Source organism: Mandrillus leucophaeus, unplaced genomic scaffold (assembly GCF_000951045.1).
Source record: "Mandrillus leucophaeus isolate KB7577 unplaced genomic scaffold, Mleu.le_1.0 Scaffold28, whole genome shotgun sequence".
Taxonomy (NCBI): domain Eukaryota; kingdom Metazoa; phylum Chordata; class Mammalia; order Primates; family Cercopithecidae; genus Mandrillus; species Mandrillus leucophaeus.
The window spans coordinates 1,650,289-1,662,392 of record NW_012102920.1 but is presented as its reverse complement, the minus strand read 5'-3'; the positions used below and the strand labels follow the sequence as shown (position 1 = coordinate 1,662,392).

General features: G+C 64.5%; 2 protein-coding genes across 2 annotated transcripts in view; both read left to right on the top strand.

Annotated features, from left to right (window-relative positions):
* The window catches only part of SNAPC4 (small nuclear RNA activating complex, polypeptide 4, 190kDa), a 26,959-nt gene extending 18,888 nt beyond the window's left edge, over positions 1–8,071 (top strand). Inside the window, exons 16-24 of the mRNA XM_011985075.1 lie at positions 208–693; positions 1,533–1,610; positions 1,790–2,039; positions 2,499–2,569; positions 3,015–3,125; positions 3,805–3,832; positions 4,355–6,132; positions 7,161–7,299; positions 7,841–8,071. Coding sequence (XP_011840465.1) covers positions 208–693; positions 1,533–1,610; positions 1,790–2,039; positions 2,499–2,569; positions 3,015–3,125; positions 3,805–3,832; positions 4,355–6,132; positions 7,161–7,292 — 2,934 coding nt within the window. The 3' untranslated portion in view covers positions 7,293–7,299; positions 7,841–8,071. The remainder of the gene's footprint in view (positions 1–207; positions 694–1,532; positions 1,611–1,789; positions 2,040–2,498; positions 2,570–3,014; positions 3,126–3,804; positions 3,833–4,354; positions 6,133–7,160; positions 7,300–7,840) is intronic.
* Positions 8,072–9,937: 1,866 nt separating this feature from the next.
* The window catches only part of CARD9 (caspase recruitment domain family, member 9), a 17,917-nt gene continuing 15,750 nt past the window's right edge, over positions 9,938–12,104 (top strand). The window contains exons 1-2 of the mRNA XM_011985163.1: positions 9,938–10,075; positions 11,540–11,742. Coding sequence (XP_011840553.1) covers positions 11,555–11,742 — 188 coding nt within the window. The 5' untranslated portion in view covers positions 9,938–10,075; positions 11,540–11,554. The remainder of the gene's footprint in view (positions 10,076–11,539; positions 11,743–12,104) is intronic.

Here is a 12,104-nt window from a genome sequence, read left to right as displayed (position 1 = left end):
AGGTGGAGGGAAGGGGGGCGTTCGGTTTCTGGCCTTGGCATTTCTTCTGGGTGGCCAAGGGCAGAGGGAGACCTTGCCTCAGCAGTGGCTGCCCTTGACCCCAGAGGTGCCCCACTTGGGCCTCTCCCCAAAGGGCTGGCCTGCTTGCTGCCGTCATGGGTGATCTGGGGTCGCCAAGGCCTCTAAGTAGCCCTTTCCTCCCCTCAGAAGAAGCAGGGTCTCCGGAGGCGGCGGCGGAGGGCCCGTCACAGCATCCGGTGGAGCTCCAGCAGCAGCAGCAGCAGCAGCAGTGGCAGTGGCGGCAGCGGAAGGGGCAGCAGCAGCAGCAGTGAGGAGGAGGAGCCAGAGCCAGAGCAGGCACAGGCTGGGGAGGGTGACAGAGCGCTGCTGTCCCCACAGTATGTGGTCCCGGACATGGATCTGTGGGTTCCTGCCAGGCAGAGCACCAGCCAGCCATGGAGAGGAGGGGCAGGGGCCTGGCTGGGAGGCCACGTTGCCTCCCTCAGCCCTCCCAAGGGATCCAGTGCCAGCCAAGGTGGCAGCAAGGAAGCTTCCGCCACAGCCGCGGCTCCTGGAGAGGAGACGAGTGCAGTGCAGGCCCCTGCTACGGCCCACAGCCCTGTCCCGAGAGCTGCCCAGGCCTCCCACTCGGCAGACACTCACCCGGTGGGCGCAGAGAAGCAGGCCCTCGAGGTAGGCCCCAGCCCCGGTGCGCCATGGGAATGCACTTTCGTCACTGCTCACCAGGGCTGACGCTCAGGGATGGTGCAGCAGCAGGGTCCCCAGGGTTCGTGCGCATCAGAACGCGCTGCTTCTGGCTGAGCTCTGGAGAGCTGCGCGTGGTGGGGACTGTTGGGGAAGCCTCCATTTTTCCCGGTTCGTTGATTGTTTCAGGGATATGGCTGAATGGGCACTTGGACCTGGAGGCATCTCTGAAATGTTTCACCCCCAAGTCAGGGTTGGGGGGCGGAGGCGGCAGCGGGAGGAGCCCCTCCTCCCTCGCCGTGAGCCTGTGCACCTGGAGGCCCTCCCTGGGAAGGGCCTGTCCACCCACTTAGGACCAGCCTGGCTCGTGGTGCCTCTGCCCGTCTTGGTTGGTCTTCACCATGTCAGGCCCTAGGTGCAGGCCCATCTCTGGCCGTGCCTGTGGGAGCAGTCAGAGTTGAACAGGCTCGTCTGTCCTGGGAGTTATTGGCGGGGACAGTGGACACTGAAGCTACTGGCAGAGCCAAGTGCATGGCACTCACTGCCGCACAGCCAGGGCGTCACCTGGAAGGGCTGCTGCTGTCAGGCTGAGGAACTGACTGGGGGGCGTGGGACCCTGTTAGTGTCCCAGGAGCCAGGCCTTGCGGGGAGGCCCTGCCTGGGGACCCCACACTTCCCATGGTGGACGTTCCTGTGAGGCAGAGCAGCTGTGCACAGGCACGCTTTGGAGCCTACGTGAAGAGGCAGTTGCATGTGGGCGGTGAGGGGGAGGCCCCCGTGTGCCCTACAAACCCCACGTGCCCCACCTCAGGCCAGTTTCTCATCAGGGAGGGAGGCTGACAGTGCCTGTGGAGACCGTGCTGAGGGTGCTCAGGGCCAACACGGCTGCTCGGAGCCGCACACAGGTGAGGCCTGCCGCAGATACCTGCACCCACGCCACCACGCACCCCGCCCTGGTCTGAGTGATTCCTCTCCCCACCAATCATGCCCTGACGGGGGTGGAGGGCAGCACTGGCCACCGGGCAGGGTCCACTCCAGGGGCTGAGCCTGGCCAGGGGCCCCAGGTGCCGCCTTCTCTTTACAGAAAGAGCAGCTGAGACAACCACCCCTGCCCACCTCGTCCCCAGGGGTCAGCTCCGGTGACAGCGTGGCCCGCTCCCATGTGCAGTGGCTACGGCACAGAGCCACCCAGAGTGGGCAGCGGCGCTGGAGACACGCTCTGCACCGGAGGCTCCTGAACCGCAGGCTGCTGCTGGCTGTGACCCCTTGGGTGGGGGACGTTGTCCTGCCCTGCACACAGGTGCCCCAGAGACCCGCCGCAGTGCAGACTCAAGGTATGGCCTGGGGCTCCTCTGGGAGCCTTCTGGGGGCCGGGGTGAGGGTGGCGAGTACATCCAGCCTAGCAGACGGTGGTCACTTGGGGAAGTGGCCTCAGCAGGGGAGTCTTTTTGGGGTGGGCCCCACCTCTGGTCAGCTTCCCATCCCTGAAGGTTTTCAGAACACCCAGTCAGCCAGCCCTCCCTCCCTGCCCCACCACTCTTCCTGGGCCAAGCACGTGGCAGCTGGACTAACACTGTTTTGTGTGGTGACAGGGCTCAGAGGGCCCACCCTTGTCCAGCCGTGGCTGTGGGGTGCTGGTTCCAAGGCTTCCCTCCCACGCTGGCCTGGCTCCCAGTCTTGAGGGCTCCCAGAGCCTCCTCGAAAGGCCCGTGGGAGCTGGAGCTGCTGTCTACCTGTCCCCCTGTGCCCGTGGGCGCTGGGGCTGCTTTCCACTTCTCCCCCTGTGCCCGCAGCGGATGGCCTCAGGGAGCAGCTGCAGCAGGCCCGCCTGGCCAGCACCCCTGTGTTCACCCTGTTTACCCAGGTAAGCTACCTGGGCAGAGCTTCGTTTTCCTTGGCCTTGTAAAAAGTTCTTGGTGAAGTTTTGAAATCTGCAGTAGATTCATTCCTTAAAGTCTAGTTATCTAAAGTTTTCTAGCCTTGAAAATGCACTTTCCATGCCTTACACTGTTAGCAAGTGAACGTGGAAGGGGTGCCAGCTACAGCGTGCACTGTCCCCGACTAAACGGTGTCTGGGGAAGGGGGTGTCCGGGGCCCCAGTATGAGTGGAAGATGCCAGGGAAGGAGAGCAGGCCTGGGGCTCATGGGAGGCCCTTCTGGATGTCCACAGCCTCACTGCCTCCCCCGCGTCTGCATCAGATGGGAGGCTGGCACAGCCTCAGGGCTGCCCCGGGCTCTGCCTAGGCCTCTGGAGCTTCTGAGCTGCTACGGAAAGCAGCTGCGGTGAGGCCGCCTCCCGTGTCTCTCAGCTGTTCCAGATCGATACTGCCGGCTGCTTGGAGGTCGTCCGAGAGAGGAAGGCCCTGCCGCCCAGGCTGCCCCAGGCTAGTGCTCGGGACCCACCAGTGCATCTTCTGCAGGTAGCAGACGCTCGTGGTGAGAAGTGAGGGTGACCCCTGCCCGCCCCACCCGCTCCGCCGTAACCCCTTGGGGAGGCATCTGTACTTCCCACCTGAGGGGACGCAGCCCTGAGAGGCCGGGGGAGGTCAGGCAGGTGCAGGTTGGGGCTGACGCGGGCCCACGTGCCTGTGTTCCCCCATAGCCCTGCCGGGTGGTCATGAACATGGGCGGTCTGCTGGGGGTGCCTGGTTCTTGCCTTTCTGCTCCAGAAACCAAACTCACACAAGTTCAGCGAGGCCTCGCCCCGAGCCCCGTCACCTGGGGGTGCGGTGACAAAGCAGTGTCACTCACTGGAGGAGCAGGGACAGCAGTGGGGTACCCCTGGGCCTCCAGCTCCCAGCCCCCTGCCTCTCCTTGTGGACCCCACCCTGTCCCCAACCCCCTGGAAGAGCTCTCAAAGGCGCCCTTGGGAGGAGCTGCACTGAGGGGGTGCACGAGGCCAGGCCTTTGCCTGCTGTGCCACACGCTTGGCTGCTCCTGTGGCCCTGGAGTTCCTGCAGAGGCGTGTGGGAGGCCAGCAGCAGCCCTTGGGGCCTCGTCCCCATTTCAGGGAGTGGCAGGGGACAGCCCAAATGCTAGGAGAGGTGGTCCAGGCCCGCGAAGGACATCTGAGCTGCTGACGCTCCTCTCCTTTTCCAGGCGCCCTCAAGTGCTCAGAGCACCCCAGGTAACCCTCTGCTTCTCTGCCCTGGTGGGGAAGAGGTCTCTCCTGGCCCTGGCTTTCACCTGCAGCCCCCAAGCAGCACAGCCTGTGGCCCCTGGTGACAGAGATCCCTCGAGTCCCACCACAGGGATGAGAGTCTGGCTGGGCCAGCTTGGAGCTCCTTGGGGCCCCCTTGCAGCCCTGAGGCTTCCTCAGCATGGGGCCCAGAGGCAGGGGTCGTCTCGAGCAAGGGTCCGCCCGTGCCCAACGCCGGCAGCATCGGGCAAGGCCTGGGCTCCCAGCTGGTCTCAGCCAGCATAATTGGCTGGGCTTCCCAGAGTGCCCACTGTCCTGGTTTTGACCGGAGCATTGGGGTCTGGAGTAGCTACTGTGACTCAGGAGACCCAGGACATGCCACTTGACCCCTTCTTGGCTCAAGACCCTAGACTCCTCATGGGATCCCTCCTGATGAGGGGATGGCAGCGAGGGGCTGTCCCTGGGTCAGATGCCTGGGGCTCATCTAGTGTGGGTCTTTCCTCCCCACAGGCCACCTCTTCCCAAATGTGCCAGCTCAAGAAGCCTCAAAGAGTGCCAGCCACAAAGGGAGCCGAAGACTGGCATCCAGCCAGGTGGAGGGCACCCTACCCCAGGCGTCCCCACTGGCTCCGACTGGCCCCCGGCCCAAGCCCAAGACTGTGTCAGAGCTGCTTCAGGAGAAGCGGCTTCAGGAGAAGCGGCTTCAGGAGGCCCGTGCCAGGGAGGCCGCCCGGGGCCCGGTGGTGCTCTCGTCCCACCTGCTGGTCTCCTCGCCTGTGATCCTCCAGCCCCCTCTACCACACACCCCACACGGCCGCCCAGCCCTGGGTCCCACTGTCTCAAATGTTCCACTCTCGGGGCCTGGGACCCCCGCAGAAGCCAAGCCTGGCACTTCAGGCTCCTGGCAGGAGGCTGGGCCTTCAGCCAAGGACAAGAGACTCTCCACCATGCAAGCGCTGCCCCTCGCTGCTGCCTTCACAGGGCCCGAGGGCACAGCCCCTGCTGCTTCCGGAGCCCCTGGCCTGGGCCCCAGCCAGGTCTCTGGGAGCTGCCCTGGGAGCGGTCTCGGACAGTCGCAGGCCCCCACTGCATCCCGGAAGCAGAGCCTGCCTGAGGCATCACCCTTTCTCCCTGCAGCCCCCAGCCCCACCCCACTGCCTATCCAGCCCCTCAGCCTGACGCATGTAGGAGGGCCACGTGTGGCGGCCAGTGTCCCCCTGCCTGTCACCTGGGTGCTCACAGCCCAGGGGCTTCTCCCTGTTCCTGTGCCAGCTGTGGTGGGCCTTTCCAGTCCAGCAGGGATGCCTGGCCCCACAGGGCTGGTGGCCACTCTGCTGCCTCCCCTGACGGAAGCTCAGGCGGCCCAGGGCCCCGGGGCCCCAGCGTTGAGTAGCTCTTGGCAGCCCCCAGCCAATGTGAACTCAGGACCAGAGCCTGCCTGCGGGACAGTCCCCCCAGCCCCTCCCACACACGCCGCCTCCCGAAGTTCTGCAGAAATGGATGCCAGTGTGGCTGTTGTCCCTGGAGAGGCCCAGGTGGCCAGGGAGATACCTGCACCCAGGACGTCCTCCCAGGCTGACCCCCCTGAAGCAGAACCCCTGTTGCCCAGGAGGCTGCCACCCCTTGGTGGTGTCATTCCAGCAAGTGAGCCAGGGGGGACGCTGGGGTCCCCCTCAGGAACACAAGAGCCCAAGGGAACTCTGGACCTGGAGAAGCCACCCCTGCCCCAGCCTGCGCCTGAGAAGGGGGCCCTGGACCTGGAGAAGCCACCCCTGCCCCAGCCTGCGCCTGCGCCTGAGAAGGGGGCCCTGGACCTGGGCCTGCTGTCCCAGGAGGGTGAGGCGGCCACACAGCAGTGGCTGGGGGGCCAGCGTGGGGTGCGGGTACGTCTTCTGGGAAGCAGACTGCCCTACCAGCCCCCGGCCCTGTGCAGCCTTCGAGCACTGTCCAGCCTCCTGCTCCACAAGAAGGCCCTGGAGCACAAGGCCGCCTCCCTGGTGGCGGGGGGCGAGGCTGAGCGGCCAGCTGGAGCGCTACAAGCCTCACTGGGGCTGGTGCGGGGGCAGCTCCAGGACAACCCAGCCTACCTCCTGCTGCGGGCACGGTTCCTGGCAGCCTTCACCCTCCCTGCGCTCCTGGCCACCCTGGCCCCCCATGGTGTCCGCACCACCCTCTCAGCAGCCTCGATGGCAGGCTCCGAGAGTGAGGATGAGGACCTCCTGAGCGAGCTGGAACTCGCAGACAGGGACGGGCAGCCGGGCTGCACGGCGGCCACACGCCACATTCAGGTAAGGGGCGCGCCCGGCCCCACGTCCCCACGCAGGCGGCGGTCCCTGGGGCACCCTTGCCTGCCTACAGCGGTGGGGTGGGGGCCGGTAGAAGTTGTGGGCAGGAAGGCTGGCTGCTGGGTGTCTCAGGAGGAGGAAGCTGGCTCTTGGCCTGCCCACTTGCGTGTAGATTCTGCAGAAGTGGCCTCCCTCTGGGGCAGTGTGGAAAAGAGAAGAGAGGCCTCATTCTCGTGCAGGAGCCCCTGGCTGTCCTGGTGCTGCCCAGCCAGGTGGCCTTGTCAGTGAGAAACTCTGGGACGGACGCTGACCCAGCTCTGAGCAGGGTGGGCCACGGGCACAGTGGAGGGTAGTGGCTGTGTTTGTCCCTGGATTTCTGGGGTCCCAATGGTCCCTCTCAGCTGTCACCTCTCTCAGTATCCTTGGGAAGAGTTTTCCAAGCTGTGTAGGCAAAACCATGCTCGGAACCCTGAAGGAGAAAGCACGTGGATGGGGCCCCCAGAGAGGCCTTCTCACCTGGTGCCAGGGTGCCCACTTGCAGCAGCCGGCGGCTGGCCTCCCTGAGAAACCACCAGAAGCAGGCAGCCTCAGCTTGAACCTGTGGGCCTGTCGTAGGGAATGTGGCAGGCCTTCCATCTCTCCCCAGGGTTGTGCTTCACAAGTCACTAGGCTGAAGTGAGGGAGGAAGCAATGCCTGAGAGCGGGCGGAGGACCCCGGCCAGCCAGGGGAAGAGCCCCCCGTGCCACATCCGTGTACAGCCTCCTGCCCTGCCGGGCTGTGATGGCCGCCCCATGGGGGAGCAGGAGGCCTGCCACAGGGATGGCTAGACGGGGTCCGAGCCCCTGAGGGAGAGGACCGTCATGTGTGGCCCCAGGAGTGCCTGGAGCAGCTCCTGCCCAAGCTGAGGGTGCCCGGTCCCAAGTGGTACACTCGCCCACAGGACCCCTTCTCACTCCCTGTCCCTTCCTCACCCATCATGGCGCGGGGGATGGGGGTCACTCTGGTCCCCATTGCCTGGATTTTGTTTCAGGGACCCCCAGACTCTGGTAGATGCTCTGCCGCCTCCTGCCTGGATGCTTTTAATGACCTTGATGTTGACGACCTTGATGTGCTCAGAACCCGGCATGCCAGGCACACCCGGAAGCGGAGGCGGCTGGTGTGAGCAGCAGGTGAGTCCTGAGTGGGGAGGCCGCTGCCCTACGGCCCAGGGGACAGAGTGGTCCAGACAGGGGGTCTTGCCTCTGCTTGGCCTTCAGCGCCCACAGCAGCTGTGCTGGGTTAGGTGGGCAGGTCCTGGGTCATGGAGGCCCTCCAGGGGGAGAAGCATTTAACCCACATCCTTCCTGCTGGCCACCCGTGCCTCGGGCCTTGGCACCACTGCGCCCCTGACCACAGGTTCATTCCCTACCTTTGTTGGGGTCTGGGCTCCTCCCTGGCCGCTGTGCTCTGGCGGTGCCCGGTTCCCGTGCATTGCTCCGTCGTCTCCCCACCATCACCAACCACAGCCCACCGGGCTGACTTTTCACTGCTGGGGCCCTGGTGCCCAGACAGCAGGTGGCCTGGCCCTTGGCACATGTGGGTCAGGTTCACCAAGCAGACCAGGAGTGACTGGCGCTGGGGTGGCCTTGGTTCCTATCTGTCTGTCCTAGCGCTGCTTGGGGTCTGGCTGGGATCAAGGGCACCCCACCATCTGGGTGTTCTGTGTTCCAGGACAAGCACGCCTCAGAAGCCCGTGGCCCTGCTGACGAGAAACAGCCCATACCCAGCCTACCAGAGAGGCAGCCAGAGGCCAGGTATCTGCTGGCCACCCACCGACCAGGTCCGCAGTGAACAGAGGCAGGCCTGCCAACTGACCGTGTGGCACAGGGCACAGCTGTTCCCCAAGTGCACACCTGAACACTTGGAGGAGTAAAGTTCTGTTTTTAATTGTGGAGCCGGACACAGGCTGTTGTGGTTTTATTGTCCTGAGATACTGGGCAGTGTACAGGGATCCCCCACCCGACTGGGGTCAGGCCACTGCCTGGTGGCTGAGCCACCCTAGTGCAGGCAGTTCGGGGACAGGCAGGGTGCTGGGGGCCCAGCACTGGGGTTCTCGAGGCCTCCTGTATCCTGGCTGCCCTCCCAGCAGAGAAGCAGGCTTTCGCCCATTTCATGGAAAGCACCTGTGGCTTTGTTCTTCATGCTGAGCCGGCACCCTCCCCAGATGGCTGCCAGCCCTCGCACCGCCCCAGCTGACCCAGGGGGTTCCCTGGAACAGGTGACCTGGCTACCCAGACACGATGGCAGCCCCCACAACTTTCACTGTCCTTTTGCGTGGGCCTTTCTTGGCATAAGACCAGCCCCCATCTTCTCCGTCTGTCCCCTCACTCCCTTTCCTTCGTCTCTGTGGCAGCAGCGCCCCCAGGCCCTTTGCTCTCTGGGCTTCACTCCCTCACTGGAAGCACCGTGGGGTCTCAGCCCTCGGCACCCGGCAGACAGGACGGTCCCATGGCCGGCCGTGCTCCTGAGCATGTGTGCTGTGCCTGGTTCTCTAGTAACTGGTGCCTAGTCTCCTGGTGGCCACTCTGACCTGTGGGTTATTTAGTGGTATATTATTTAATTTCCAAATATTTAGGGATTTTCCAGATACCTGTTACTGATTTTTAGCTTCCGATATGGTTAGAGAACATGGTATGTGTGTTAATTCCTAAGGACGGACACCACAGGGAAATCACTGGGGTCCCTCGTTTTACAAGCTGGGGAAACACTGGGTCCTGAGGGCCTGGCGCCAGCTCGGGCCCACTCCCCAGCAGGGCCCAGGATGGCGTTCCTGCCTGCACACTCGCTCATGCCGCTGGTGAGGGGCCCAGCCTGGAGTGTGGCATTCCCGAGAGCCCCAGAGGACCCCTAACTCCACTCCTCAATGCGTGATGTCAGGCCTGAGGGCCGGAGGCTGGGAACGGTTAGGCAAGCTCCGCACCAGCTTCCTGGCCTTCCAGCCTGGCAGCCCCCTTCTCGAAGCTGTTGGGTGGCAACTCGGTTCAACCAGCTTTACCGGGTGAGGCGGGGCCTGGGGGCTTCCAAGCCTGCAGGGATGAGGCTCCAGCAGCCCACACGCTGAAGCGCACAGTTCAGGGCAGACTCTGCTGCCCCTTGTCCGTGGATGGGGGGGCGAGCTGTGCCCTGCCGTCACCGGTGCTTCTGAAGCTGGTCTGGGGGACCCTGGGAGTGGCCTCAGTCCTCACGTGCATCCTGGAGAAGAGCAGGGATGCCTCGTGACGAGGATAATGATATCGAGCGACACTTCTGAAAGGGATCTTCTTCCCTGTGTGCAGCTGGGTGGTGGCCGGTGCTGTGGCCCCTGGCAGGCTGCAGTGGCCCCCTGGGCTCCATAAGGTGGGCTGCAGCCCTTTCGTGACCAAGGCGTGTGCTGGCCATGCTGTGTGGCTGTGCGCCCCCCTGCACATGCCCTGCCCCGCTGTCCTGAGATGCCGGCAAGGGCAAGGGTGTCCGCACAGGGCAGAGCATGCCCTCCTGAAGAAGCCTCCGGAAACCTATGACCAGGTCAAAGCGGCTGGGTGCGGTCTGGCCTCATCCAGCCTCCTGGGGGTCTCTGCTGTCTCTTCTACTTGCCAGGTGCCGGGGCTGGGCCTCTGGGGCATTCTCAGGACCCCCGGCCCCCGGCCAGGCTGGGAGGGCTGAGAGCAGTTTTCCTGTGGAGGGCAGAGGACTTCCACTTCCGTCTGCCTCTCGGGGCCTCCTGGGCTGCGCGAATCAGAAGGCAGGCCACCAGGGACTGTCCCCCTGTGGGAGGACTGGCGGGACTGTGGAGTTAAGCCATCAGGAAGTGCACAGGCGTCCGGCACGCTCCTCCCTCCCTGCAGCCCCAGGCAGCATCTCCCCGAGGCTCCGCGTCCCAGGCTCCTGGTGCGTCTGCCGTGCAGGTGGCTCCTGGAAGACCCTCAGGTGGGTGGGTCTGGTACTTTTCTGAAAAGTGACCAAGAAGGTCGGCGCCGGCTTCGTTCAGGATCCTGGCGCTGATCCCCGCAGAGCAGCATGAGGCTTCCCACAGGCAGCCAGGCAGCCTCCGCGGCGCTGCCCCATCCCTTTCATGGCCACTGGGCGGAGACATGTTCATTTCAGTGGCATTACGGTGGCAGGTGGGACCCCGCATTTCAGGCTGGGGAGGCAGGAAAGGGGCCCAGTGTTCCCAGGACCGTCCGCTGTGTGGCCGGTGTTTCTATTCAGCCCCTTGTCTGTCAAAACTGTCCTGAATGGGGTGACAAAGTACAGTGGGAAGTTGAGAAATTCTTCAAAAGACCAAGACCAAACACTTCAAAAGACCAAGTGTCTCCAGAAGTAGTGACCCAGCTCCTTTAGGCAGGAAAGCAGCATTTCCCAGTGGGGCTGGAGGCTGAGGACCGGGGACCTGCGTGGGAGGCAGGACCATGTGGCTGTTCCCAGCCTTGCCCCAGTCCCAGAGGGAGTGGCTTTCAGCGGCTGAGGCTTCCACCGCGCTGGCAGAAAGGGACAGCAGTGGCTGGTCCCAACATGGGTAGTTCTCTTGTTTCAGCCAGTGGGATGGGGGTCGGTCCTCATCGGGGACAGGAGGAGAGTCCAGAGATTCATGGGTGCCCAGCACCTAAGACCCTGGAGAAAACAGCACAGCAGCACTCCTGGCCAGCCAAGGGCAACACTGACAGCCCCTCCCAGCGTTGCGGGGCCGGCGGGGAGTGACAGAGACACGCTCCTGTGGGCAGCTCTTCCCGGCCAGTGCAGCGACCCTGGCAGCTGCGGCAGGGCTGGGTGGCCACTCTTGCATCATCAACAGCCGGCCATGGAGGAGGGAGGGCACAGCCCGGGATGTGAGCAGGCGTCGGTCAGGGGAATGAGGAAGTTCCGCCAGAACCGGCTCCCCCAGCTGCTGCCCTAGTGGGAGGGTCATTGGCCAACCTGCTCTCACCCAGCTTGGGCTGGCCGTAGTGCCAGGCAGGTGCCCACAACTCCTCCACCCATGGAGGTGGCTGCCCTAGTAGGCTCCAGGGCATGGTGGGAGTGTCCAGGAGGCAGAGGCCAGAGGCGAGTCATGCTGTGGAGGCAGTTCCTCTCTCAGACCCCATCTGTGTCTCCCCCGCTGCACATCTGGGTGACACGGATGGCCAAGGGGCAGGAGCAGGGGCTGGGAAAGGCTGTGGAGGGGCCCTCGGCTGGTCTGGTGGGGAGCGGGTCACTGTGTCTCTGCCGCCTCCCTGGGGGGGTCCAGCGTGGGGATGGGACATGGAGCTGGGCACCTCTCCTGGATGCCCCTGGGCTGACCCCCTCGACAGCCCTGACGAGAGCCCTGGCCCAGCGTCTGAGAAGGAGCGGGAGCCGGGCCTGGGTGGGGGCAGGAGCCGGCGTCACTCTCAGCGGCTGCCCCACACCCCCCAGCCTGCCTGCGAGGCCATGTCGGACTACGAGAACGATGATGAGTGCTGGAGCGTCCTGGAGGGCTTCCGGGTGATGCTCACGTCGGTCATCGACCCCTCGCGCATCACGCCCTACCTGCGGCAGTGCAAGGTCCTGAACCCCGACGATGAGGAGCAGGTGCTCAGTGACCCCAACTTGGTCATCCGCAAACGGAAAGTGGGTCAGTGCTGCCCCGCAGGCCCCAGGCCCCAAACCCAACCAAGGAGCCCGCTTGGAGGTGGCTGCACGTTCTGCCACCCTGACCCTCGACCCCAGGAGAGCCCCGCCTGGCTTTGCCCCTGGCCTCCCGGTGAGGCCCAACCTCAACCCTGGCACATGGCCACCCTATCCCCCAGCCTCTCCTGCCGCCAGCTCGGTGCTGCCAAGAGGGGCAGTGGGACTCCCACCACAGTGGGGGCTCCTGAGACAGCCAAGGGATGGGTGGACAGCACTTTGTCCCCAGCCTAGTACCAAGACCCACAGGGTGCCTCATCCAGGACTCAGACCACAGCACACCTCGTCTGCATCCCAGCCTCCACCTGTCCCT